This window comes from Glarea lozoyensis (genome assembly GCF_000409485.1).
Source record: "Glarea lozoyensis ATCC 20868 chromosome Unknown GLAREA19, whole genome shotgun sequence".
NCBI lineage: Eukaryota > Fungi > Ascomycota > Leotiomycetes > Helotiales > Helotiaceae > Glarea > Glarea lozoyensis.
The window spans coordinates 444,141-470,883 of NW_007360993.1; the positions used below are offsets into that span (position 1 = coordinate 444,141).

The window sequence follows — 26,743 nt, forward strand, 5'->3', positions numbered from 1 at the left end:
GTTTTGTTCGTAGTGCGTAGAAGTAGACTAGGGTTTGATAAACCATGAACTTGATTTGTGCTTATTATCGTCTCACACTCCTTATACTCATACAAAAGCTTTATTCCTAAATCACGTATTCATATCCATCCCTACTCCTCCCACCCATCACCTCCTCAACCCTCACAACCACGACTCAATTTCGCAAACTAGTCACCCGCCATGAAATCAACTACCGTCACAACCCTCCCATGAACACCCCATCCCCTACCTCACACCTTAGAACATATCAAACACCTTACAGGATTAGCGTTCATTCCTGTGCGAGAATCAAAGACTGATGGGTTTATGATAAATATGTATAGTTGAAGCGGTAGAAGATGATAAACTAAATTCGGGGGAGAGTGCTGCTAATGTTCTTTTTGTGGGGGGGGGGATATAAGTTTTACGTGAAACGGTAACAGACTTGCCATCGAAGACGTAATCAACATACCGACCCCCAACTCCATGACCGATATTTTATTTCGACACGGTTGGTTAGGTAATTTGGTGGCCGATGTAGAAACCTAGGTACATTCGATGACATGATAGGGACGGTATTTCTTAGGTTGATAAAGAAATTGGATATAGGTTATATCAATTATCATCTTAAATCCAAACCACCAAACCTCCCAACCCGTCCAAAACTTCCACAACTTATATTTAACTCGCACAAGGGTATCATACAACGCTCAAAACCAACCCCACTACCAAGCCTCCCACATCTGATTCCCCAACGCAATCAACCGATTAAAAAGCTCCTCCCTCAACGCAATAGCCGTCAAATGTTTCTTCTCCCCCACCTTATCCACCACCACCAACCCATCAGCAATCTCCCTATCCGTCGCCCACCCCACCACAAGTTTCGTCTTCCACCCCAACCCCCCCACCTTCTTAATCTCCATGATATCCTGAATCGCAACCGAGAACACCGGATCGCGATCATCGAGCGCCGTCGTCCAGCTGAGCGCCGGACTGGTCGCAGTGGTCGTGATGTAAGCGTGGCCTTTGCGGCCTTTGAAGCGGCAGGGGAAGGCGACGGGCCCGGCTTCGCGCTGGAGACCGTTGGTGAGAACGCCGAGACGGTTTTTGGCGTGGCCGGAGCCGGCGGCGGCTTTGAGGCGGTCGGTGCCGAGGATGGTTTCGACGGAGCCTTTGGTTGCTGATTTGAGGGCCGCGACGATACGACGGCCGGCTTTCTTTTTGGGGGGGTGGACTTCGGCGGGGGTGGGTACTGTGGGGTCGGGGTTGATGGCGGCGGCGATTTCGTCGTCGGGGACGCCTTCTGGGGGGGTTAGTTGAGTAAATTATTGGTGGGGAGATAAAGAAGGGAGAGATGCTTACCGAGGTGTTCTAGGTTTTGACCTGCTGTTTCGTGAGCATCGTGTGGTGGAGGTGGTCCTGAGTAGGGTGGTGGTGGTAGGGGAGCTTTGTTTACTTCTCCAATTCGAAGAAGGGTGATTGTAAGCTGGGCGTTTGTAGGGACTCCTTTGAGCAATGTATTTCGGAGTTCGAGAAGCTTTTGCCAGTCTGGGTATTTTTCGTTCAAATAAGTAAGTCCTCTCCAGATGATAGGATCAGCAAAGAATCCAAATCCGATGAAAAAGCCATTCATCTTGTAGAACATATATGAACTTGTGAACATCGAGATGAGCAGAACAGGAGCGAGACAGCCTGCGAGTTTCATTCGAGGTTTGTCCTTTGGAAATGGGGCTGTTGGCGAGAGAGCATTTGCAAATCTTTCAAATCCATCTGAAATGTCAGCTATGGTATGCATAACTGGTCTCGTTTTCGACCACATCGCCGCGGACATGGGCTCTTTCGTTTTATCGTGGGTGGTATTTGGCTTCCCACCTGACACATTATCCTTGGCATTTGCAGCACCTAAAGCTAGATTTGTTGGATCTGGAGCTCTATCTTCTATACTGCTAGCTCCTTCTTCTCCGGCATGAGGATCACCTTGAGGATGCTTTCCAGCAGCCGAAGAGATGGCGATCGATGTGAATCCGTTGACAAAGTTGGCCGCCTCGTTTTCAACTGCTTCGCCGTGGTATTTTTCTGGAGCGCCTGTAAGACTGTTGTCACTTCCTAGAACTCCTGCTGTAGGTTTCTTGACTCCTCCAGTTTTCGAATCGATCAACGCTATTGGAGCTGGTGGAAAGCAATATTGTCGAGACGGCGGGTAAACAATGAGGATCATCAAGAAAGCCACGATTGTTGGGACCAGAAAGTCAATCAACCACGCTACTGAGTAGACGCCCAGAAACGCAAGAGTGCGATTACGCTCCCGCCAGGAACGGAGTCGAGCGATATGTTTGTAGAATCCAACTGCCGTGATGATTACGGTCATGTAAAGCCGTTCAATATTCGATCGAAGTTTATCAGGTGAAAATTCCTCTTCATCGGCAATTTGTAAATCTAGACCGCCGAGTGGTGGTTCTGGCAAGCTTTTGACATGGTACATTTGCTATACATCTTTCTTAGCATTTTTTTCAACAACCCCTTGGGAGAAAAAGACACCTACTTTATTAAACCGTCTAATCAACGTCCATAATTGCTCATTTGGAAGCCCACCCACCAATGGCACAGGTGCATCTTCAACTGGGTGACTCCATCCCAGATCTTTAACTTCTGTCTGATCATGGTTCAATTGTGCAGCACCCTTTTCCTCATGATCCGCAGTCGCAAGCTCGTGGCTCACCGTTAGCGGTTCGGCGTAATCAGTTTCCACCATCTCTGGTTTCCCAACCGGTCGCTCTGGCTGTACAGCGACATCTGGAGGAAGTGCTGGTCCTTCTGTACCCGGTGCAGGCGCAAAACCTACGAGAGCGGGGTCCGTACTCGACATAATTCCTACAACCGTCAAAATAGTTGTTGTAGAGAATTTTTCTCTCTGATGGGAATTGAAAATGTCGATGGAAAACTGATGGGAGAATGGCAAATTCCACGCGTTCGTGGTCCCTACTAGTATCTGCCAATCTCGACTGGTTGTTGCACCGTCGACGCCAACCACGTCATGACGGCTGGGCGCATCCCTGACAGCGGCAGAGGCGTCGGTTGACAAGTAACCGGTCGCGACTAGAGCAACGGGCAACCAAGAATCCAAAGTCAATTGGCCATGTTTTGGCGGCAGTTCTCTTTGTTGTCTTCTTTTTGTTTTCATATCTCCATATTTCAGCTCGGTGATGGTTGAGAATGGGGGTGAAGTTGTGGGTATGAGATCATCGCAGTCGATCAGGGTCGCGGGGAAGAAAGCGCACCCGTCATTCGGAAATCTGATGATCGTCCAGAACCATGTACAGATTAATTCCCGGATAAAAATAAATGCATGCAGGTGAATATCGATCGAGAATAGACTGGCAAGATTCGTATGTAGACTCCTCTCTTTGCAGCTCGTCGTTTATGTGACTTTCGAGTTAAAGCGCAAGTTCGTCATCGCTGTCCAATATTTCTCCAGTTCCAGTCTTCCCATCTTGCAGCGCATCATTTGGATTCATCTCATCAGGTTCCTCGACATCGTTTTCTTCTTCCTCTTCCGCTTCGATTTCTTTCTCCTTAGGATCTGGAATTAGTATATCCTCACTTCCCTGCCATTGCGGTGGCATCACCGGCACCTCAACCTCATCCTCTTCCGCCCAGCCATAATCTTCATCATCTTCACCCTCACTATCCGGAATTTCCAGGTCCGTAAATGCTAATTTTCGTTTTTGAGGTAGGACTTGAGGTGTAGAATGTGGCTGTCCATCTTGGAAGTGTCTTGGATTGAATGGCGGAACAGTTGGTGGGTTGAATACTGCGAAAGTGGGGAGTGGTAGTGAGCGAATTCCAGTCTGCACAAGCGCTTGGGTTAGTTGTTTCAGGAGATAAGCATCACTTGCATACCTCAGTAATAGTAAACCCAGCCAACCACCCTCTCCCTTCTGGCAGAGTCAGACCCTCCGCCTTGACAACCTGCGCAAGACGTGCTCCATACACAGCATCTCCCCCCTCATCATTCCATCCCCAATCTCTGAACAACACCACACGACTTGACAGACCCTGATCCCAAGAAGGTACATTTATCGCAGGAACCAAAACAGCACCAATTCCCGGGCGCATCTTGGTCACACATTGAGACAAAATAACAATAGCGATATTCCGCGTCGCAGCAAGTTTTTGAAGTGTCCCTAGAAGATGTTGGAGAATTGGAAATTTTCGAGATGAAGGATTTGTAGGTTTGGGTGCTGGAAAAAGTTAGTGCTGATCTTGAATCTTGAGTGGTAATGCTTACCTCCCGGTTTCTTATTAGCTACAGCAGGAGGTTCAGCAGTGCGAGGAAACGCTGTACTAATAAGTGTCGAGAATGAGTCTATTACTATGAGACTAGTATTCGGCGCAGGATGATTTGCCGTTTGCTGCGAAAACAGCGCGAGTAGATGAGCCAGCGTAGGCACCGAATAGTGAGTGAGATTCTCGAGCGCGTCTTCCGCAGTGCGAATTTCCGATGAGGATTCTTCTTGTGACGATTTGGTTTTCTGGAGATGAGAGTCTAGTATATGCATGAACCGGATTCCTGGGATGGGATGTGATGCGTCTGGAATCGAGGAGGTTAGTCAGAACAAAAATCCCATAGCAAGTGAGGCGTAAGCAGTGAAATCAAATAACAATTCAAAAATCGCGACAAGAGAATAGAGAACTTACCAACCCACATAACCCCATCCCCACTCCCCAACGCACTCGCAGCAATCTGCATCCTAGACCACCGTCAGCCTCATCCTCAAACCTATCTCCCATCCCATCCCCATGCCCTCCCTCAAAATCAGAAAAACACATACCCAACCCCCGTCTTCCCAACCCCAGGCGGTCCATAAATCTCCATAACTTTCCCTCTTTCCACACCACCAATTCCCTTCCCAGTTCCCTTCCCATACTCACCCTCTCCCTTTCCCTCCTCCCTACCATCTCCATCCACCTCATCCCCACGATTAACTAACCCCCCATCCAGCCCCCTCACACCCGTAGAAATAAACCGTCCAGACCCCTTACTTTCCTCTAATGCTTGGGCTAGGGAGATGGTTGGGAGTCGATCTGGGTGTGTGTTAGTTATGTGATAGTGAGTTTACGAGCTTTTGAGGTTGTGAGCGTTTGCGAGCTTTGAGAGGAAGATGGAATTTTGGGAGAGGGTATGGAGGTAAGAAACGGGACTTAGGATAAAGAATGAGGAAAGGGGTTATGAGAGGGGGTATTTACGCGTTGAAGGAAAATTCGAATGGCCTTCGCCATGGATGGATTCGTAGTCCATTTTGTTTGCATGGTGACCCGTTTGGTTAGAGGTGAGATGAGTCGCGTCGCGTGGTGGTGAGTGAGGGTGCGGGGTGTCACGTGAGGTGAAGAGGGAGGATGGTGATGGGGAGCTAGGATTTTTGTGATTGGGATTTGGGTTTAGGAGGTTTGGGTTGAGATATTATAGTGTTTTGGGGGGGTATTGAGTAGTAGGAGGAGGAGAATTGTGGTGTAGTATGGGTAAGATGTTATATTGAGCTGCTTCTACTCGCTTAAAATCGAGGGATATTGACATGGTAAATTCCAATTAACATCTTGAGATTATTAGATAAATCTACTCGAGTCTAGATTTAGAGAAATTTGCCTAATATGTAGGTCAATTAACATTGGGAAATTACACAATGAAAAATCTACTGTTAAAACCCCCAGTTATGTTAAATGTATAGCCTGAGATAAAAAAGGTAGTACTACATGGACCTAAAAGCATCAGAGGTTTGCTATTACAGCCACATCATTCGAGTAGCTTTGTTAAATAAGTCTAATCAAAATACCGAATTTACGACGCTTGTGAGATACCTATTCGACTTAACATATTAGAATTCATATTATTCAACACACCAGATCCATTCATCTCCTCAAAACCTAAACCTCACTCCCCACACTCCTCTCCAAATACCTCACCCCCCCCTCCACCTTAACACAACTACTAACACTCCCCCCGTTCGCGCCCGCCTCCACAGGCACCCCCTGCCGTCCCTGCACCCGTCCAAAAACATGCATATAATACCACACCTCACTCAACACCGTCCTCCCATTATCTGCACTCCCCTTCCCCAGTGCCGTCTCATTCCATCTTGGCCCGCTACACCCAATATACGGCGTCGCTCCAAACCCGTCCTTTAACGCACCTTGCAGTTTACCCAAAGAGTAAGTAGTAGAGTTCGAAGGGTAGATCCCAGCGGCGCCAAGCCAGCCCCAGGTTGGTAAAATGCGGTAATACGCGATGGCCGTCTCGAAGAAATCGACGATTTCGGCGTTGGGGACCGCGGAGGGGCCGTAGCAGGGGAGGTCGAAGGTCGAGAAGCAGGTTGCGTGTTTGCTGAATTCGTGGGCCCAGAAGTCGGGGTTGGGGGCTCCTTGGTTGATCCAGTATCTGTTGTTGTTAGGAGAGGAATTGCGGGTTGGGGGAAAGGGAAGCGTACTTGTTCATGTAGGCTAGGAGGTCGAGTTTGCCGAATGGGGCGAGGAAGGTGGAGATATCGGGGCCTTTCCAGGCTGGGACTGGTTTTCCGCTTGGGGTTCCGGTTGTGGTGTTGGGTGAGGGGACGGGGTCGTATTGGCGACTTTCGTAGACTGTCAGCAGGACTTCGTTTCTGATATTTTAGATAGGTTTACCTGAGATCACAATACTGAGTGTAACTTCCATCGCAGTAATCAGGCCAGAGACCATGCAGCGTCCATGAGTCTTTGGGTAAGACTTGACCTGAAGATTCTAGTCCGGTGTAGGTATTCCAAAATTGGGTTGCGAGGACTAGACCGCCGTAGGTTTCGGTGCAGCAGGAATCTGTGGTGTTAGGATTTGCTTGAGGTGAACATGATAGATATGGTGTTTCTGGTGGTACACTGTTAGCTTATAGATAATATTTGATTGATGCTTTTGAAACTTACGCAAGGCACAGGTATGATTTAAGTTACTCTGTCCTGGATACAACGAAGCACTTGCGACTCCAAGAATCACTTGCATTGAAAAAGTGATAGACTTCATTTTGAACATTCTGGCAGATATGGAGCTGCCTCTAGAATTCAAAATCACGAGGAAAACAGCTTCCTCACCTACTTATAGCTTACCAGACATTTTCTGCCCCGCAGGAGCTTCCTGCAGTGCTACATTCCCAGTACGACCCTACAAAGGCACACGATGAAATTGATTGGATACTAGAAACCAATTGGAGTTCCCGAGCAATGATATCATGGGCCATGCATCTAAAATATACCGGTGAGAGGAGAAGGTAGTCATTGTGATAAGGACGTTCTAGGCTTGAAGCGGAAGGTTGTTGCTGCAGTACAGCTTAGCGAGCACGTGGGAAGTGCGGTGGATGAGGGGGCCTTTGAGAAATCTGATCGGAGTAGGCCGAAGAGGATAGTATGGAGTTATGCGACTCAAGACTCGCCTTGTGTGCCAAAACATACAGTGGCCGATTATTGAAAATGAAGATAAAATGACAGTTGTAGACATAAATGATGAAAACTTTCCGAGTAGAGGCGAATTACGAGCAAGAGGATGCTCTGAATGTTTTGATCGAATGCTATCAAATATATCTTCTATGCAGCATACAGGTCCAAGAGATGTGATGTATCACTGAATGCGCCTCTGGATTATACACCCCCAGACCGGTTATTACCTACTTCCGCAATAGTCTCTGTTGATAGATGTCTTCCAACGTGATTCTATGAGGCGTTGGCCCATCTTCGATCATGTGCTGAGCTCACGGCTCGACATGTTTAGCACTAGTAAGTGATTTTTGAGCTCCGACCCAATATTGGGCGGTATTCAGTGTTCTGTTCGTGAAAAAGGACAGGATTGAGTTCGTCCAAATTCCCATATCACCCATCAATCCCGACCAAAGCGACGATCAAAAAGCTTCAGCACACCCATAACACTTGCAGCCTCCACCTCCATTGGAGCACGGCCAGCATGGTGAGGAGGCACAGCATGAAGTCTGCCAAGCCAGCTATTTAAGTCATCACTAGCTTGGTCGAAGTTCTTATGTGTAGAGAGTGTCTTGTAAGTATCAGCACAAGATAGACTGGGTGGCGGTTCAGATGGAGCAGCTGTTGACATTGACTTGCAACATCCACCGCCTCCAGCATTACCACCACAGCATCCATCTGGGACAGCTGATGATGAGTCCTCACGCTTGGCGGCGAGCGAGCGACAGAAAAGTCCAGACTTCGGATCAGAGAGACATTGCTGGCAAGTACCAGGACCATTGATACATGAGTTGGGTGCTGCCTGAGCTACGATAGGTCGATGCATTTGGAAGGGTTGCATTGATGGAAGTTTGATATTGCTCCCATCAACATCGTTGTCAGATGGCGGAGGGGTAACCTCACTGAGGAGTGGTGCCAGGCGGATTTCATGGTCACGCTCATTTGCAGCGGCGGCGGCAGCTTCTGCACACATACAGTATGTGCCTTCCTCACAGAAACCGCAAGATTCGTGAGGTGGTCTAGCTTGGGGTACAGGCTCAGCTTGTTGGTGTAATATAGGCTTCGTTGAGAACTGAGCCGTGAAGTCAATCTCAAGTGGCGTAGACGCATCTGATTGACGTCGACGCTTTGCCGCCTCTGTTGATGGAGAATGAGGTCTTTTGAGCTCCATAGATTCATGATTGTTTGATGCATTTATGGTCTCTTCAAGACACTGGCAGTGTGTATCAGCTGTACACTTTCCACACCCCGACGTCACAAGAGCCAGAGCTTCTTCCGCACATGCGCAACTGGTTGAGGAAGTGCAGCCTCCACATCCAAGTTCCCCCATATCTGGCGCAGGTGAAGGTATACGTTGTGTATATTGAGGCGCCATAGGAGTATGTGACTCGGTCTGACGAGAACGTCTTGGTGGTAGCGGAACGGCCTCTGTCCCTGTGGTTCTTGCACCATTTCGAAGGTATGATAATTCAGCCAACGCAGCCTCCTTCTCTCTCTTTTCATAATCCGCAATTCGATCGAGCATTTCACATCGACTTCTCCAAGATTGAAGCTCCCCATTAAATCTCTCCAACTCAGCCTCAAGTCGTACGATCTTCGCCTGCATTTCCACCTCTTGCCTCTGGTGTTCCTCCTTTATCTCCTCTATCTGTTCTTCGAGTTCACCGACTCTTGCAGCTCGTCTCTCTCGGAAAGCACGCTGTGCAGCTCTGTTCTGCGCCTTGCGCTTCGTTGGTGGAGTGTCTGTTGCGGGCTTTCGGCCAGGCTTTGGTCGAGGTGGGATGACCCATTCCTTTCGTGTGATCATACCGGTTGGAGTTGGAAGACCGCCGGGTGAAGCAGCGATTGACGCCATAGTAGAATAATCCGTGGTTTTGATTGCAAGAGGTGGAGGAGCTGGTGCAAGTGGAATAGCTGGAGGCGAACCTGCGGTAGAAGGCGTGGACACAGCGGGCGACGCCATCTCACCGATGTTAGATTGGAACACGGAAAAAGGTGTCAGGTGGTGAGACGTCGAGGAAGAAGCCCAATGGGCTTCACGATGTGAAGTTGCACACGAGAGTGGAATCCAGGCGACGTGAGGCTCGATCGATCAGTAAGTCGATTTTGAGAGATGGACGAATGAAAGAATGAGGGAGGGTTCGAATTCTTATCAGATTGATTAGATCTTCCATTTTCAGTGGCTCTCGCTTAGCTCATTTTTGCTTGCGAGTTCGGACCGGATTTTTACGGGAACACGTGCAAGTCCCACCTGGATACCAATGCCTTTATAAAAGGGATGTTAAATTATAGTGACTGCAAGCTCTATGTAGGAAATTATAATTAAATTACAAAAATAAATAGAATACCCATTAGGCAGGCTGTTGAGTACATCCCTCGCTGTGCACTCTTCTCCGTTCTCGGGTATTGAAGCGGGGTCGTCGTACGAGTCCAAGACCCATAAAATTTGGATTTGATCTGATAACTTTCAGTCACATGATATCGATTTCTAACTCAATCCAAGTCAACACGAATCAAATCACATGAGTGTCAAGAAACATAAAACTAAATCCCAAATCCCTCTTGAACAACTCTCAAAATGAGCAAATTCTACTTTGGCACCGCCTCCGGCTCCATCTCCTCAGACGACGAAGACAACCTCCCCTACCCAGAAGCCCTCCCCCGCAGCGACTTTCTCATCCCCAACTTCGACGCCCCAACATACCTCTCCACGCTCTCCAACCGCCATCAAACGCTCGAGGATTTACGCACTGATCTCAGAGAGCGATCACAGGCACTCTCAAAGGAATTGCTGGATCTGGTGAACACGAATTATGAACAGTTTTTGAGTCTGGGTTCGGATTTACTGGGCGGGGAGGAGAAGGTGGAGGATGTGAGGGTTGGACTACTAGGGTTTAAGAGGGGCGTGGAGGAGGTTAAGGGACGGGTGGGGGAGAGGAGGGTGGAGGTTGAGGGTTTACTGAAGGAGAAGAGGGGGGTGAGTGGGGAGATTGCGGCGGGGAGGAGGTTGCTAGAGGTAGATGCTAGATTGGAGGAGTTGGAGGAGAGGCTTATGGTTTCGTCGCTCGGAAGGGCGGTTGGTGATGATGATGATGATTCGTGGAGTGAGAGTGAAGATGAGGAGGATGATGATGAAGAGAATCTCACTTCGGGTCCTGTGGCTGGGACGAGTATTAAGAAGTTCCAGCGGTTGGTGAGCGATTGTCTTCATGTGGAGCGGTTGGCGGTTAAGGCTGGTGAGGATCATCCGTTTATTAGATCGCAGCAATCGCGGATGCTTAGAGTCAGGAACACGATTTTACTGGATCTGAACACTTCACTGAAGCAGACTGCCACTGGGGGCGAGGAAGCCAAGTCAAGACTCATCAAGCTTCTTGGCATCTATAGAGCATTTGATGCGAACGACGAAGCTATCAAAGTGCTGAAGGATTTGAAATCAAGATGAAAATTTAGCATGACTTGTGGCATAGCGTAGGAGTTGGGGAATATACCATGGCGCTAAATGGATTATGTTACATCTAAAAATATACAACAGTCTACTATCATACCAAATCCTTCTCTGTCACATGTGTCTTCCCATCCGTGAGCCCTCCGTTGAGCGGTATTCCGGGACCATGAGTCGAACTCAACACCACCTCTGCTATATTCTTACTGATCTTGTCGCTCAGCCTTGACATATCCTTCTTAACCGAATCTACGAATGACTTGAGATTCTTCGTCATCTGTTCTGGCGTAAATCCAAGCTGTCCTACAGCCATCCGAACAACACCTTGTCTCTCCCTATACTCTGACGCTCCTATCATTTCCCTCATCGCTTTAGCTGGATCAGCTACAATCGTACCAGTCTTGTGATTTGGCATCAAGCTCTTAGGACCCAAGATTCTCGCTATGCCAGACTTGTTTAGTTTCGGGACCGAATCGGTTTGACATAAGCATCGTTCGAAGTCAATCTTTCCCGCTTTGACAGCATCAAACACCTCATCTTCTCCTACAAGTACAGCACCTGCAGCCTTCGCTTCTGCCGCGTATTTTGAATCTGGTGGGCAAATAACACAAACGCCAAAGTCGGTTTTCACTGGATGAGGAAGCCGGATTCGATTTCGTACAACTGGCCCGTTTCGTACCCCTGATACTCTCATCGCAACCTCGTATTTGACTGATGTTGGTTTGTATCCTACTTCCCAGGCTCGTATTATTCTGTTGCACATATCAGCGCAATCCTACTATCTCACAACCAAATACCATACCTCATAGCTTCTAATAAGGAGAACTGCTCCTCTCCCTTCAAATCAGGATCATTCCAATATATATTGGTCTTCTTCTTCTTCTTCTCTACAGCAGCCTTCTTCCCCTTTATAACAGTGCCGGCTTTACCAGCCAGTTTCCTCTCAGTCTTCTTTCGCGATTGTTTGACAGCACATGGCGCAGTCGAGCTGAAGGTTCTGAATGGGATAGTCGATTGAGTTTGGCGCAATGAGTATAGACACGTCCTGCTCAATTGAGTCAGGCATGGTTTTGCTGTGGCCATCGTGATGGGAATGATGTTCAAAAGCTTAACGCAGACCTCGAAATAATGTATGCATGTCGCGAAATGTTGTCTTCTTTTGGGCTAGCTTCTCCGGACCGGATAAACATGTTCGCGTGCCCAGCACTCACTGTCACTGAGTCAAAACACCCCGCCATAATTTTACTCACCCCTCTATTTAATAATACCTAAATCGATTCCTTCGCCATGAAGACCGAAGAAGTTGCACAGCTCGCAAAGAGCCTCGAGCCGGTAGACTTCAAGGCCATCGAGCCACATTTGCTAGCATTGGACAAACATCTCACCCTGAGAACATTCGTTGATGGTGGTTATAAATTGAGCGAAATCGATACCAAAATATGGGTCACACTTCGAAGCAACAAAGTTGCCAACGCCTTTATTAAGCGGGGAGCTCTGGCAAATGTTTCAAGATGGTTTTCATACATTGAGGAAACTCACCCAGAAATTCAAGAGGAGATCAAATTAAAGGATGAAGCTGCCAGAGCTAAAATCGCGGCCTCGAGTAAAGCTGGCGCAAGTTACAAGATGGCGCTGCAAGATACTGAGAAGGGTGTAGTAACAAGATTTCCCCCAGAACCTTCGTAAGTTCGAGATGTAATTGTCATGAAATCTTCTAATTCAATCAGTGGATATTTGCACATTGGACACGCGAAAGCAGCACTTCTCAACGATTATTTCGCACACGAGCTTTACAAAGGCACGCTTCTTCTGCGATTCGATGACACCAACCCAAGTAAGGAAAAACAAGAATACCAGGACGCTATTGTTGAAGACTTGGCGCTCATGGGTATCAAACCTGACAAGACCAGCTATACCAGCGATTACCTCCAGATACTTTACGATTATGGAGTTCGTATGATCAAGGAAGGACATGCCTACGCAGATGATACAGATCAAGCAACCATGCAGAAGGAGAGGTTTGACGGTATCGCAAGCAAGAACCGAGATTTAAGTGTCGAGGAGAATTTGGCAATTTTTGAAGAAATGAAGGCGGGTACCGAGAAGGGAGTCAAGAATTGCCTCCGAGCAAAGTTATCCGTGGACAACCCAAACAAAGCTATGCGAGATCCGGTAATTTATCGCTGCAACGTTGACACACCACATCACCGAACTGGAACCGTGTGGAAGATTTACCCAACTTATGATTTCGCCTGTCCAATTGTCGATTCCATCGAAGGCGTCACACATGCTCTGAGAACAACCGAATATACGGACAGAAATCCTCAATACCAATGGTTTCTTGATACCCTGAAACTGAGACAAGTGCATATGTGGGATTTTGCGAGAATGAACTTTATTAGAACAGAACTTTCAAAACGAAAACTTACCAAATTAGTGGACGCCGGAACTGTTTGGGGTTGGGACGACCCTCGAATGCCAACTATTCGCGGAGTACGAAGGAGAGGTATGACAATTCCTGCGCTTCGAGATTTCATTTTGAAACAAGGACCAAGTCGAAATATTGTTGTCATGGATTGGACAAACTTCTGGGCTTCAAATAAGAAAGAAATTGATCCGATTGCACCACGACACACTTCAGTTGATGCTGCCAATGCTGTCAAGGCGACGGTCATCAATGGGCCAGAAAAAGCATATACCGAGGACAAGCCAAAGCACAATAAGAACCCGGCCGTTGGAACCAAGAGAGTTGCCTACAGCAAGAACCTCCTGTTCGACCAGGAGGATGTGAAGTTGTTTAAAGAAGGAGAGGAAATCACTTTGATGAACTGGGGTAACGCTTTTGTACGAAAGATCAATGGCTCAAGTCCCATCACGGATATTGAGCTCGAATTACACCTCGAGGGAGACGTGAAGAAGACGGAAAAGAAGGTCACATGGCTATCAGCCGAAGGACAAGATCTCATCAAGGCAGATGTATGGGAGTTCGATTACCTAATGTCGAAGGACAAACTTGACGAGGGTGACAACTGGGAGGATTTTGTCACTCCAAACTCAAGTCACAAGGTCGAAGCGTTATGTGATTGTAATGTTACGGATTTGAAGGAAGATGATATTATCCAACTTGAGCGGAAGGGGTATTTTAGGGTTGATAAGGCGGCGAAGGGAGACCAGCCATTGGTTCTCTTCGGTATTCCCACGGGAAAGACGAAATAGGTGGTATAAAAGTTGTGTTGATGTGGCGTGGGTAAACGAAGTGTCTGAATGAATTGATGATTCTATTCCACCATTTATGCTCTCGAGTAAACCGCACCCCATTATCACGCCTTGCATTTTCTATATAAGAACGTCTCTAAATTTCTCACTCCCATCATAGCAGTCCCTTCCTAGCCAACTCCACTTTCCTCGCTGCCTCCCCAGCCTTGAATCCTCCTTTAGATATACAGATCGATTTTCCCTCTCCTAGCTCGAATTTCTCTTGGTAGAGCGGGTGTGGGCAGGGACAGTGGTGGGGGAAGTGGACGCAGGCTAGGGTGTCGGGACAGAGGTAGTTTGTACAGCGGGCTGGAGGGTGTTAGTGATGGTGAGGCAGAAGGGGGTAGGGTAGGGGTATGAGGAAGTGGTGGTAGGAAGGAAACGGGATGGGGATAGGTACCATTTTCGTAGTTTTGCTGGTACCAACTTGAATCTGATGGGACGTTTTGTGGTTCTTGTCGGTGTTGCTGTTGTTGCTTGTGAGGTGTTAGCATGTATCACTTTGAACTATTTAGATATTGGGCGTGCTTTCTGCCGTTCCTACTGGTCTTTGACCTCAAGGCCAGAAGTAGATGGAGAATCGCGCGTGCTAGGAAACAGAAAGTGGATTTCGAAAAAGCCATTCAAGTACATACACCTTGTCCATTGAACATCTGCTCGAAGAATTGGAATTGAGCGTTTGCGCCTGCTATTAGGAGGAGGAGGGTCGAGAGGAGGGGGAGTATCGATATGCGCGCCATGGTTTTATGAGATTGCGGATCGAATTTGGCGGATGGCAGTGATGGTTTTAGTTTATTCGGTGTCCTAAGTAACGACAATCGAATAGGCAATTACGGGATAATGGTTGCAGTCGTGAGAAGTGTCTGTTCAAAAAATGACATTCTTAATGCGAACATGACAGCTTTCCCACATACCGCTTACATAATTCCGCACACCCCTGTCATACAATGCATCTCGGCATCTAACTTTATTTTCGAACCTCAAACGACGACGACCTTGACAGCACAACACCACAGAAATGCTCCTCCCACGGTTACAACCGCCATTGCGAGCGGCAATTACATCAATCGGACGGTCGTCGCAGCAAGGATGTCTCAATGAAGCTTTTGCCGCGTTGGCAATTCGACCAGCGGCTTCGAGCGTTGGACCGGCGAGCTTAACATTCGTGAGACATGCATCGCATGCTCAGCAGGGAGCTGTGAATAAAGGAAAGGATGGACCGGGAAAGAGGTTGGGTGCTAAGAAATCTGGAGGTGTGTAGCTTTCAATCTTGGGGTAATTGATGCATGCTGATTAGATAGAACAATATGTTATCCCAGGAAACATCATCTTCCGCCAACGAGGCACACATTGGTTCCCCGGCGATAACTGCGCAATGGGACGAGATCATACTATCTACGCTACTGAATCAGGATACGTGAAATACTACAAAGATCCGGAGAAACATCCAAAACGGCAGTACATTGGAGTCACATTCGAACGCGATATGGTTCTACCTTTACCGCGCAACTCGATGCGAAGGAGACGTTTAAATATGACGGCACATAAGATGGAAGTCCCGCCTGTGGTTGTACCGATAGAAGGGCTTCCTGAAGTTGTGGAGAAGGTGGTTAAAGGGGAACGAAGGGGAGAGGAGGGAAGGAAGTTGGAAATTGGAGGCGGTTATGTGTATCGTGAGGCGAATTGGGAGATTGGGAGAGCAGCGGAACGGGCGAAGGTGAGAGTTAAGTTGTTTAAGCCGAGGGATCGGTGGGCCGCGAGGACGAAGACTTGGAAGAGGAAGATGGCGAATAGGGAGAAGAGGGTTGTGAAGAGTGTTAAGAAGAAGGGGAAGAAGAAGGTGGTGTAGATGGAATTAAGTGTTTTGGGAATGACTGTAAAATATTGCGAGGGTATTGTTACGATATTGTTTCGTTGTGGGTGTAGATGAATGGAAATTGATATACAAAGCCCGGGTTTCTTTGGACGTAGCATTACTAGTATTTTCAGGTTGTATTCTCGGCACTTGCTGGGCTTCTTATTCAAGTTGGTCGTTTCATTAGTCTCTGGTGCGGGATGTCAGATATCATGATCGGCCAAAGGCACCTCTTTTTGTTCTGGTCTCTCTGCCGGTCACCTATTATTGAGGGGTGGGAGGTCTGTGAGCGTTGTTTAGTAGGTAGTGAGCGTTCAACTTGCTTTTATCAAATCCGCCCGCTCTTCTTCAACCTGTCGAGTCTGTACTCTTCACTTCCCGCTTACCTTCTTGAGGATTCATCTCCCTACTCCCTGTCCTGACGATTCATGTTCCTAACCACAATATTCATTCCCTGTTCACAGCATTCTTCTCAAAATTACATCCGTCTTTATAAAGGAGACGACATGTTTATTCACAAGCGCTTCTCTACCCCCCTCACTTTCTAGTGATTCGGCTCTCCTCACTTTCTCCATGATGACAATATTTCTCTCATTTCCTATTTTAAAGACAAATCATGTCATCTTTCAACAAACCTGTCAGAGTCACAAGCCTTAGCGATCTTCTCCCCAACCCAGATATTTCCGCATTTCCTATCACAGCAGGACTCACAAACTCCATTACCCAACCTAACAGCACATCGTCTTATTATTAGCGACGCGCGAACAAGTTTAGGAGTCACCAATTTGTCTGCAACCAGTAATTTCCTCAGACACAACATTCATTCCCTTTCCCAGATTTATTCAGAAGTCCATACAACCCATTCCAACAACAGGCCATCCAACAATTCACGTCCGACTTCTCACAATTCAAGCTTATTCCACATGTAACTACTAACACTCCAACAGCAGTGATTCACAAACTGCAGAATCTGAAACAAATAACCAACGTGTGTAAAAAGACGACACCCTCTCCCATGTCTTCTAATTTTTCTTCAAATCTACAAAGTGTCTCCGAACAAGAAAGCCGGTTAGAGTTTAGACATCGAAGCATCAAGTCAAGATCCATCCATCAACCACAACAAAACGCCTCTAAACACCATGTCATCCCTGTTCCACAGAAAATCCCCTCTCGAGCCCGTGGAACCCAGCCACAAACTCACTCCGCCGCCTCCCCCTTTAACAAAAGCGGAAGAAAAACAACTTGATAAAGAAATTGAAGCCCTGTACAACTCTCACGCCAAACTTCTCTCCGAAAGATTCTTTGGAATCGCCGAGGAACATCTCAGGCAATTCCCATTTTCTTTCAACAACAGCAAAATGAAAAGACTTCAAGAGGAACATAAAAAGAGGACTTTGGAGATCTTGAAGGAGCATAGGGCTAATGAGAATGAGGGTCTTGTAGGTGAGTGTATGTATTGGGCGAATGGGGAGCTTAAACATCGTATGGCCAAGGTGTATGCGGTGAAGGGGGGGTCGATCAGTGGTGGTTGTGATTTTTAGGAGTGTGCGATTTCTATTTGGTGGGTTTAGGGGAGTGGGCGAGATGGTAGGAAGGATAGATGAGAGGGAAGAGGGAAGGTTGGGTTTGGTTTTAGAGGTAGAGCCGCTGGGACGGACATGTGATATTAAGTAGTGATAGGTGTAGCATGTGAGGAGATTGTTCTTATGCACCGGAAGAAAGCATCCAAGAAAGAACATACTCTAAAGGGATTAATTACTTCTACCCTTCCAACAAAAAATGTCCACTCAGGATTATTGTTTTAATAAACTTACCACCACATTTCCTGAAGCAGAAAATTACAAGAATTCATGTCTTCTACGAGATGGTAGCTGAGGCTAGAAGTTTAGGTAGCAGTTCTTAACTTCATGTGGTTCAGGTTATAATGTACATATAGCGCAAAAGTTCGGCAACTGTCAAAATATAGCTCAAGGCTATTCAACTACACCCTTGTTACGACACTATACAGTAGACAAAATTCGACGTGCTTTCCTAACGAAGTGTTTGGGAAAGCCGGGTTGGGATGCATCTCATACTCGTTCTGTCAAAGGAACATCTCGCTTCCGGTCGCCTACACTGTCTTAAATTCATAATTATATTTAAATCACCAAAGACCCCAGAACCCCCGAACTCTAGAACATCACAAAATTTTACCATTCCCAAAGATCATGTTTACTATCAACACAAGAGAAATTTATATATACGTTCCATTCATTATATACAACAAACAGCAACAAATATTTCGCCTGCGCCCAGCCCTCCAAACCCATTGCCCGCATCATCTAACTACCATACCTCCATTTCAATCTACGTCGCCGTAGCCTTCGCAGCAGCAGCCGCCGGTTTCTTCGATGACGAAGAAGCCTTTGGACTTGTCGCTCCAGTTGGCTTTGCGGCACCTGAAGCAGCTTTTGCGGAGACGCCCTTCGAGGCACCAGTCGCAGCAGCAGCATCCTTGACAGCACTTGTAGTAGACGAGGAGTTTCCGGAAGCAGCGGCGTCATCCCCAGTTGCGGCGTTGTCGGTCGCATTCGTCGTGCTGTTCGACGCACCACCTGTAGCCTTCGCTGACGCAGAACTCTTGCTAGCTCCCGTGGCGTCGGCCTTGGATGCTGAGCTGCTTGATGTAGCATCTCCTCCACTGGCTGCATCACCAGTTGCGCTACTTGCAACCGCAACGGCGGTCTGAGACGCAGTGCCGTTACCGGCTGCTGGAGCGTTTGCGGCTGCTTGGTTGTTGATCTCCAAACATCCGGTAGGTCGGACAGACTGGACAGTCGCGGATCCGGCCGCGGCAAAGTACATGTCGATGTTTGGAAGTACATTTACACAGCGGTTGGCATTGATTTTGTCGACCATCTGTTGTGCGGTATCTGGACCTTGCTTGACCATGGTGTCCAGATCATCCACAACCGATTGGAAATTTCCCTTGGTGGCTAGCGTGTCGTTTGCAGCTTGCACTGAAGGTTGATCCCCGAGTGCTGCGTCCAGAATCATCTTGTGGTTGAGTTCGTCGACTTCGGCGTTGAATGCGATGGTTGCTTGTTTGGTGAACTCGTCGCCGGTAAGACCAGTGGCGGTGTTGAGAAACTTGGTGACCTTGCCGGTGTCGTTCATCCAGGACATGACAGCGTTTGCAATTTGTGTGTCACTTGGAGCCATCATGGATGCTGGAGCGTTTGGAGCGGGGGCGGTAGCAGCATCGCCACTTGCTGCGTTTGTAGCTGATGCTGCCGCGACTGACGAAGCCGATGTTTTGCTGCTCGTCCTGGCCTTTGATGCCGAAGCACCAGCTGCAGGTGCGGCCAACCCAAGTGCTGGAAGCAACGCAAAAAGAGCGAAGAGAGAAGTTGAAAACTGCATTATGAAGGTGAAATTATAAAGGAATGGTATCTGGAAATTAGAAGGAATAGACACCAGAAAGATGATACAAGGATATGGTCGGTATGAAGGACTGTAAGCGAAAGAAAGAATATGATACAGCGATGGTCCAGCCTTGCCAGAGAGAAAGAGAGAGAAAGACACAAACCGGAAGACGGAAGTAGGAAACAACTTATAACGATGAGAAGGTGAGACGAGTCCCGAGGGAAAACCCTCTCCACGTCCTCGAGACAAGCCAAGCTTTGTATATAACATATGCTTGAGGCCCATGTATGCGATGAGGCCAAACATGAGTCCTCTTTCGGTCGACGCTTGCCTTGAAAAGTCATGGGGACCTACAAAAGCATTGAACGAAGTGCTTCAGATCGTCACGTGCTCGGTTAGGCCCCCTATACAGCCAATCGCAACGCCGGGCGATCCGGGGGATCTGCTGGAATTAAGCGAGAAACAAGAAACCGCCAAGTGTTCGACTAAATGTTTCTGCATCCGTTCGCACGCTCTTTCCATGCGAACGATCAAGCAAAGCAGTTCGTCAGAGTCAGTTCGCGCGAAGAGCATTCGTGAAACTGTCGGACTCTGTGGTTGGCGAAACGTCCTAGGAGCCTCTTTCTTCGCTCGCCAAGCTTTTGTCTCGTCTAGAACTACTTCACCAGATACTTTTTCCTTCTCAGACTCTTTATGGGAAGCAGCCGGGACTTGCAAATGCCGTTTGCTTGATAGAGCTGGAGAGCTGGGCATCGAATGTTGCTCCATGAGGCTGTGAGGATATCCATTATGCACTGTTGCCAGTGGTCGGGCTTTCTCTCAACGGATGACAATAGTTTCTATACCCGTGCCCCCGCCTAGCCTCATGACTTGTACTTGTATAGCTTGATCCGCCACTACCCATTGGGACGGTTTACTTTTAATATACCAGCTTTGCCATCTTAACTTTCTCTTCAAGTGGCGTCAGTCTCTCATTATTATATTCTATAGCCCTGGCGGCCATCTTTCGCTTTTAATAATAATGTCGTCCTTTCGATCATCTTTCTCTTTCTTTCTTAGCTTGACGCTTAGTTATTCTGTTTTTGCGCAGACTCAAAATGTTCAGTTCAATCAAGTAATCAACTTGAATGGTGATGTACGTAAGCTCTCTCCACTTCTACTCATTCTCTAACATCATTGTGTAGATGCAACTTAATTCACTCCAGTTTCCTGATAATTCTAAAATCGAAACCTTCTCTCAAACCCAGCGACAGATTCTTGTTAACCAGAATACGAGTCCGCTTACTGCAAATCATGTCGTTGGTTCTTCGGGTCAGCCTTTTGTTCAGCTTTCGCAAAATGCTATGACTATCGAGACGAATAATGCTACGGATCTTGTTGGTGCCCAAATCGAGTTTCCTATTGATCAGGCGACACTTGATCAAGCTGGTGTCACGGCGGATAATACTTTCGTTGCAAAGTTGTCTCCTGATAGACAGGCTTGGATAGTTATGGAGGGCCAAAAGAGCGTTAACACGTAAGTCTGCATGTCCCTTGGCTGTATCAAAGTCACTCGACCATGATTCTTTATGTACCAGTATTCTAATGTATGAACAGCACTGACAATACCGTCCGCTTAATCAAGATGAACAACATCGACGGCGAATACATGGCCATTGGCAGAAAGACTGTGGAGACAAGCAATGTTGTTAGTCCCTTTGGTCAATCACAGCAACAATCTGTCAATGTCACTGGGTCTGGTATTCAAGAGCTTGAATTCCAGGATGGTTTCCGAATGGCTGTTATGGCTACTCAACCAATGACCATCAATACCGATGTTGTCAACGGCGTCAGCTCATCGATGCTCGGCAGTGGTGAGATGACAGTTAGTAAGTATTCCCTTTGCTGGTATCAATAATTTCCTCGCTAACTGATCTTCCAAAGACAACTACAGATATCTGGTCACAAGTAATCTTGCAGGCGTCAACCCAGGTCTCAACCAAATGATGACAGTCGTCCAACTCCCAAGTAAGTCCCAAACCACAACTCACCTATCCTCTCACTAACAACAACAGTAAACGCCCAACGCATAATGGACATGGCAATCCGCACCGGCGCCGGCCCAAACAGCACCGTAACCCTCGCCATCGCCCAACGAGTCGTCCTCCCTAACCCAGGCGGAGCAGTCGGAAACCTTTCACCCCAACCCCAACGCCGTCAAGCCGACAACACCACCGCCGAAGCCCCTGCCGCAGGTAACACCACCGAGCCAGCTACAGACCCAGCATCCTCAACCGCCGCTTCAGATCCAGCAGCAACATCGGCAGCCACAGACGCATCTCAACCCCAACCTCAAGCCGCTCAACCCGCCGCCTCAAACCCAGCAGCAACCCAACTCCTCCTCGCACCCACCTTCTCCACTCTCACTTCCGCAACCGTAATCGACGCCGCGAACGGCCGCATCGCAGCCGCTGTTCCACAGGTCGACGGTGAGTTCATTATCACAATGCAGATGGGCGGTGCAGCGGGTTTACAACCGGCTGCGGGATTACAACCAGCTGGAGCACCACGAGCTGCCTCCGCGCCCGGGGGAACGACGATGTCGATGGTTGAGTTGACGCGTATGGTGAAGAGTCAGGAGAATGGAGGAGTGATGCCGGTTTGGAGTATGATGAGTGAGTTGCAGAGTCAGATGGCTGCTGCTGCTGCTGTGAAGCCTGTGGGGTTTGCGAGACGGGGTCAGTTGTAGATGTGACTCGGTCTTTTTCTGTAATGTGGGATTATGTTGTATATAGAATGGATTGCGATCTTGAAGGTTGCATAGGAATTTATATATATATTTAGATTGTGGGGGGGGAATCGGATTGGTTGTTGGTTACTACTTTCTCTCCCTATATCTTAACACCTTAGATTACATGCCCTCCTTTTCCTCAATTGTCTCTTTCGACTCATTTAAGTCGAATAGGAGTTCGCTATCCTACAACATTCGCTTAGCAAAGGGGAGGGAATGGTTCACGCACAGACTCAATCGACCTCGTCTCACAATGTCACGCATGAACTATCCGTGCGGTCTTTTGTGTTTTGTAGATCAGTTGAAACGAAACGTATTGCTGCGGTTTCTTATGGAATGCGAGACGGGGGTGGGGATTGTGGTTCGTTGGGTTTGCGAGTATGCTGCTTATTTTTGGACCTTGAGACTCGCCGTTTGAGATTGGTATATAGCTGTGCTGGGGACTCGGTTCCTGTAAGTAATTTGGATGAAAGCGTTTCCGAAGTGCTAAAGTGTAGCTGAATGGATGCATTTGTGGTGTTAATGAATATGTTCAAGTAAGCTTCTCAACTTCTCGGCAATCTTTGATTGAAAGTCAACACGACGGGAAGCAAGAAAAGTCCGTGGGAACAAAGTACTCAGGCTCACAAAATCGAAATCAAAGTGATAAAGAGAGTAAATGCTGAGTTTACAGAAAAGAACATAAAGTCCATGCCTCAACCTCAAATCACTTTCAGGCATACACAACTCTTTATATACACCGATCTCGAATTCCCTCTTACCTTTCAATATCAATACTGCATTTCCTTTAACCTCATTTCCCTCCCTTCACATACAAATTCTCTCTCTAACTCGTACCATAAGCACAAACTCTCATACACTCTCATCCATGCTTACTCTGGCTTAACACTACCAAGTCTTTCCAACACTACAAATGCTGTTTCTGTATTGTAATCTTGGGATATTATTTCACTGGAATAAGTTAGTTACTGGTTTTGCCTAGGGGATAATGGATATGGGGGTTGAGGTGCTGATTGAGGAGGTGGAGATGTGAGAACGAGGACAAGTATCAACTTGCTAGTTTATTACAGTATGACAATTGGATTACATATAGTACTATACCTTCGAACAAGCTAGGAGTAATAATCATGAAGAAGGGATATGCTATGAACATACTAGGGAAGTGCCATGTGTGATTACTACAAACGACAGTAATGCAGGAATATCACGAGGGGTTTGGACGTCATGCTTTTATGTCTTGAAGACAGCTCTCATAAGTTGTTGAACGATATATCGGAGCCAAAGTAAAAGGAGACTTGATATAGTTTAAATCAAATACAATGAACAACGAAGATGCTAATCCCGACACCCCAAGCGCCGCAATCCCCAATTTAATCCATGCACATCCCTAACCCACATCATGAAATCATCATATACACATTACAATGTATTACCCCATTCCCTTTCCTCCCTTTAACCTCACCACTATACAATCTTCCCCACTTTCTTACTCTACTTATCATCCCCCAAATTCTCCTCAAACTGGCTCTTCCGCTTCTGACTCGGACTCGGACTCCCAGGCACTCTCAACGCCGCCGGGGGCGCAAACCCCGCCGCCGGCTGCGGCGACAACGGACTCACAATGCCCAACCTCTGCTCCTCACTCACCTGCGGTGGCGGCATCGGACTCACGCCTCTATCCGGCAACGGACTCACACCCCTCGACGCAATACCCAGCCCCTGGTTCCCACCATCAGTACTAACGCTCGTCTCGCTGATTCCGCGCAGATGGCCGCGGTCAGAAGCCGATACGTTGCTGATGTCGGAGTATAAGCGGGTGGAGTTCTCCGGGAGTTCGCCGAGGGAGGGGGAGTCGGCGCGGGGGGTGGCGATGGGGGAGATTCCTGGGCGGGGAGAGTCTGAGGATACTTCTGAGGCGTGGGAGTAGGAGTTTTGGGAGCCCGTTGAGAGGGAGTGGCCGAGGCGGTGGGTGCGCGTGTTGAGGTTTGCGCCTGTGAGAGGGACGAAGCCGCCGGCGAGTTCGGTGGGCATGGATGTGTCTGATTTGTTAGCTGGGTTTTGGTTAGGGGAAGGAAGTGACTTACCTGCCATCTCGGCGATTGGAACACCTGCCATTTCTGCTGCGACTGGGTGTGGAACTGTGTAGGCCCTTTCTTCTTCTTCAGCGGGCGTCATGGGCGTTTCGTCTGTTGTGACGGTTGGAGCTTTTTCATTTGCTGGGACGGCTGGTTGACCTCGAAGCCAGTTTGCTATCCAGCGGTTGTTGTCCATGGTTCCGGCTTCGCTTTGGGTTTGGGTTCCGTTGGCCTTGAAATATCTTCTCTTCCTCCAAAGTACGAATGCAAGGACCAGAAGGGAGATGAAGATGAGACCTAGGACGACACCGAGGACGGGAGCTAGGTAACTGGGTGTTCCACCGCCACTGCCTGGTTTGGGAACTGCAGATGGGAGCGGTGTTGTGTGGTTTGCCTCTACAGTTTGAAGGGCATATGGATACCATTGCTTGATCTTTGTGGTGTTATATTTTGTCCCAAACAAGGCAGTCATAGATGTGTTTGAAAATCCGATAGTCGCTGGTGCTGTTTGGGTTGAGCCTCCAGTTGATGTGCCGCCAATAGCTGCAATGACACTTGCTGGTACGGAGTAATTGCTCCAATTCTCTGGGGAGTAGGTATCCATCCAGAGTGTACTGCTTAGGTTGAAGATCTGAAGTACACCCCCTTCAAGACATTTTGGCACTGCAGCTCCGTAGTCTGCGTAGCCTCCAACGACAATCATCTGGTCTGGATATGGTTTAGTGCATTTATGTCCTGCACGACCATGGGTCGAAGTCCCAGATTTAACCTTCACCCACGTGAAAGTCGGGATTGATAGAACCCAAACATCATCCGAGAAGGGTGACTTAGGATTGAGACCATCATAACCTCCATACCAATAGATGTTGTGGCTCGAACCATCCTGCGTAGAAGCAAGTACGGTGCAGCCCTGAGTCAAGGCGCCAGGGGCGGTCCCGGTGGTGTTTTGCTCATACCAGATCTTCTTCTCAATGTCGTAAACAGAAACAGTCTTCATAAATGTGGGACTGATCTTTGACTGTGATAAAATGTCAGAAATGCCACCAAAGGAGTTTCACATATGCTTACACTTTCATCTGCTTCCGAAGCATTAACTTTGTTGTTATTGAGTGCGAAAGAGGGATTAATCACACCACCAATAGCAATTAGAACTCCTTGAGTTGAGACTGGAACCCACACAAGTTCAGCGCCAGCTCGTCCTGGTACTGTCGTTGGAAGAGTATCGTTGGTCCAGGTTTCCTGTCCTTGACGAGTCATATCCACTCCGATCAAAGTATCAGACTCATAAACAGCTCTTTGAGACTCATTTTTAGACGCAGGTTGATAGAATATCTCGCCTTTACTGGCGGATCGCAAACCTGAAAAGTAAAATGCAAGGTTTTCTGATGGAATGCTAACGGCTGCCCCGCTTGTTAGATATCTCGTCATTCCAGCTGGAAGTGATTGAAGAGCATATCCTGATTGAAATTGATCCCTTGGAGGACCATACTGATACTTTTGATACGCAGCGATCGCATCAGCAGGTTGAGGTTTGTAGGCGTCGGTGTTCTTGAGTAATCCACCGTACGTGATCCATTCGCCGTCGTTTGCGAACATGGCACCATCGTAATACAAAGGACCAATATTATTTGCATTCCCACCACCGGGAGCTTTGGATATAGTGGTGAAAGCGTCGCTCAAGTTGAAAGTTCCAGTGGTGTTGAACGGAGTACTGAAGTTTAGAAGATATACTAGACCAAGAGGATTGCCTAAACCGGTCAGAGGGTGACTTCAAAATGCGCTCGGTGGTCTTACCATCGTTGACGACGGTGCCATATGTGCCATCCGCCAGGCCCGGCGTCCACCATTGATACCCTCCATCGATGTATAGTGTATCCCTAATTACAGCAGCTACAAGGCGATTAGGTTTATTCCACGACTTGATACATGGGGTCGTTTTGCGTAGCCCAAGCGAGATTTGAACATACCTCGAGGTGAATCCCAATAGCAGAGAGTACTGTTCCTCTGGTTTGCCTGCCATCCCGCGGCCTGTGAGACGGCCAGTCGCACCAGCCCTAAGGCCAAAAATACAGATGTTGTCCAAACCATTATGTGCGCGGTACAATAAGGGACCGAACGCTCTAAGATATCGTCGAAGCAACGATAATTTCAAGACCGGGCGCAATGCAAAGATTCGCGAAGTGCGCTCTGCCAACTACAGTTTATCCCCCTCCCAGAATCGTGGTAAGCGATCGCCCAATAAAGATGGAATAGAAAACCGCCACTTCGCCACCATCAGCATTCTTTGTATCAAAGGAACACTGTACGTGAGGGTAACTCGGTAGGGCCGATGTCTGGTACAATGGTAAGAATTGTGTGAGAAGGTGTCAGCGACCTTCCCTATAGAAATCGGCTCATATACGGGCTGAAAGCCCACCATTTGATTGGTAGAGAACAAAGAACTCAGG

General features: G+C 47.8%; 12 protein-coding genes across 12 annotated transcripts; 5 read left to right on the forward strand and 7 right to left on the reverse strand.

Moving 5' to 3' along the window:
• Positions 1–725: 725 nt before the first annotated feature.
• On the reverse strand, positions 726–2,866 carry GLAREA_12664 (uncharacterized protein; the record flags this gene model as incomplete). The annotated part of the gene is made up of 3 exons (XM_008083445.1): positions 726–1,303; positions 1,363–2,485; positions 2,543–2,866. 3 exons carry the CDS (start codon positions 2,864–2,866, stop codon positions 726–728), a joined length of 2,025 nt encoding a protein of 674 aa, XP_008081636.1.
• Positions 2,867–3,434: 568 nt separating this feature from the next.
• On the reverse strand, positions 3,435–5,299 carry GLAREA_12665 (P-loop containing nucleoside triphosphate hydrolase; the record flags this gene model as incomplete). Its single annotated transcript, XM_008083446.1, has 6 exons — positions 3,435–3,848; positions 3,901–4,241; positions 4,289–4,591; positions 4,699–4,751; positions 4,833–5,085; positions 5,248–5,299. 6 exons carry the CDS (start codon positions 5,297–5,299, stop codon positions 3,435–3,437), a joined length of 1,416 nt encoding a protein of 471 aa, XP_008081637.1.
• A 623-nt stretch (positions 5,300–5,922) lies between these two features.
• Positions 5,923–7,045, reverse strand: GLAREA_12666 (Ribonuclease Rh-like protein; the record flags this gene model as incomplete). Its single annotated transcript, XM_008083447.1, has 4 exons — positions 5,923–6,433; positions 6,483–6,623; positions 6,676–6,892; positions 6,949–7,045. The coding sequence occupies 4 exons, from the start codon at positions 7,043–7,045 to the stop codon at positions 5,923–5,925; spliced, it is 966 nt and encodes a 321-aa protein (XP_008081638.1).
• Positions 7,046–7,891: 846 nt separating this feature from the next.
• Positions 7,892–9,454, reverse strand: GLAREA_12667 (uncharacterized protein; the record flags this gene model as incomplete). The annotated part of the gene is made up of 1 exon (XM_008083448.1): positions 7,892–9,454. One exon carries the CDS (start codon positions 9,452–9,454, stop codon positions 7,892–7,894), a length of 1,563 nt encoding a protein of 520 aa, XP_008081639.1.
• A 615-nt stretch (positions 9,455–10,069) lies between these two features.
• GLAREA_12668 (uncharacterized protein) lies at positions 10,070–10,936 on the forward strand (the record flags this gene model as incomplete). The annotated part of the gene is made up of 1 exon (XM_008083449.1): positions 10,070–10,936. The coding sequence occupies one exon, from the start codon at positions 10,070–10,072 to the stop codon at positions 10,934–10,936; it is 867 nt and encodes a 288-aa protein (XP_008081640.1).
• Positions 10,937–11,033: 97 nt separating this feature from the next.
• Positions 11,034–12,019, reverse strand: GLAREA_12669 (Ribosomal protein L1; the record flags this gene model as incomplete). Its single annotated transcript, XM_008083450.1, has 2 exons — positions 11,034–11,688; positions 11,739–12,019. The coding sequence occupies 2 exons, from the start codon at positions 12,017–12,019 to the stop codon at positions 11,034–11,036; spliced, it is 936 nt and encodes a 311-aa protein (XP_008081641.1).
• A 204-nt stretch (positions 12,020–12,223) lies between these two features.
• On the forward strand, positions 12,224–14,152 carry GLAREA_12670 (Nucleotidylyl transferase; the record flags this gene model as incomplete). Its single annotated transcript, XM_008083451.1, has 2 exons — positions 12,224–12,618; positions 12,664–14,152. 2 exons carry the CDS (start codon positions 12,224–12,226, stop codon positions 14,150–14,152), a joined length of 1,884 nt encoding a protein of 627 aa, XP_008081642.1.
• A 1,057-nt stretch (positions 14,153–15,209) lies between these two features.
• Positions 15,210–16,040, forward strand: GLAREA_12671 (Ribosomal L27 protein; the record flags this gene model as incomplete). Its single annotated transcript, XM_008083452.1, has 2 exons — positions 15,210–15,444; positions 15,493–16,040. The coding sequence occupies 2 exons, from the start codon at positions 15,210–15,212 to the stop codon at positions 16,038–16,040; spliced, it is 783 nt and encodes a 260-aa protein (XP_008081643.1).
• A 1,145-nt stretch (positions 16,041–17,185) lies between these two features.
• On the forward strand, positions 17,186–17,587 carry GLAREA_12672 (uncharacterized protein; the record flags this gene model as incomplete). The annotated part of the gene is made up of 1 exon (XM_008083453.1): positions 17,186–17,587. One exon carries the CDS (start codon positions 17,186–17,188, stop codon positions 17,585–17,587), a length of 402 nt encoding a protein of 133 aa, XP_008081644.1.
• An 805-nt stretch (positions 17,588–18,392) lies between these two features.
• GLAREA_12673 (uncharacterized protein) lies at positions 18,393–19,448 on the reverse strand (the record flags this gene model as incomplete). Its single annotated transcript, XM_008083454.1, has 1 exon — positions 18,393–19,448. The coding sequence occupies one exon, from the start codon at positions 19,446–19,448 to the stop codon at positions 18,393–18,395; it is 1,056 nt and encodes a 351-aa protein (XP_008081645.1).
• A 1,024-nt stretch (positions 19,449–20,472) lies between these two features.
• GLAREA_12674 (uncharacterized protein) lies at positions 20,473–22,179 on the forward strand (the record flags this gene model as incomplete). Its single annotated transcript, XM_008083455.1, has 5 exons — positions 20,473–20,586; positions 20,636–20,967; positions 21,048–21,319; positions 21,375–21,458; positions 21,506–22,179. The coding sequence occupies 5 exons, from the start codon at positions 20,473–20,475 to the stop codon at positions 22,177–22,179; spliced, it is 1,476 nt and encodes a 491-aa protein (XP_008081646.1).
• Positions 22,180–23,712: 1,533 nt separating this feature from the next.
• Positions 23,713–26,384, reverse strand: GLAREA_12675 (Galactose oxidase, central; the record flags this gene model as incomplete). The annotated part of the gene is made up of 5 exons (XM_008083456.1): positions 23,713–24,260; positions 24,306–25,314; positions 25,365–26,044; positions 26,091–26,186; positions 26,264–26,384. The coding sequence occupies 5 exons, from the start codon at positions 26,382–26,384 to the stop codon at positions 23,713–23,715; spliced, it is 2,454 nt and encodes an 817-aa protein (XP_008081647.1).
• Between the last annotated feature and the right edge of the window lie 359 nt (positions 26,385–26,743).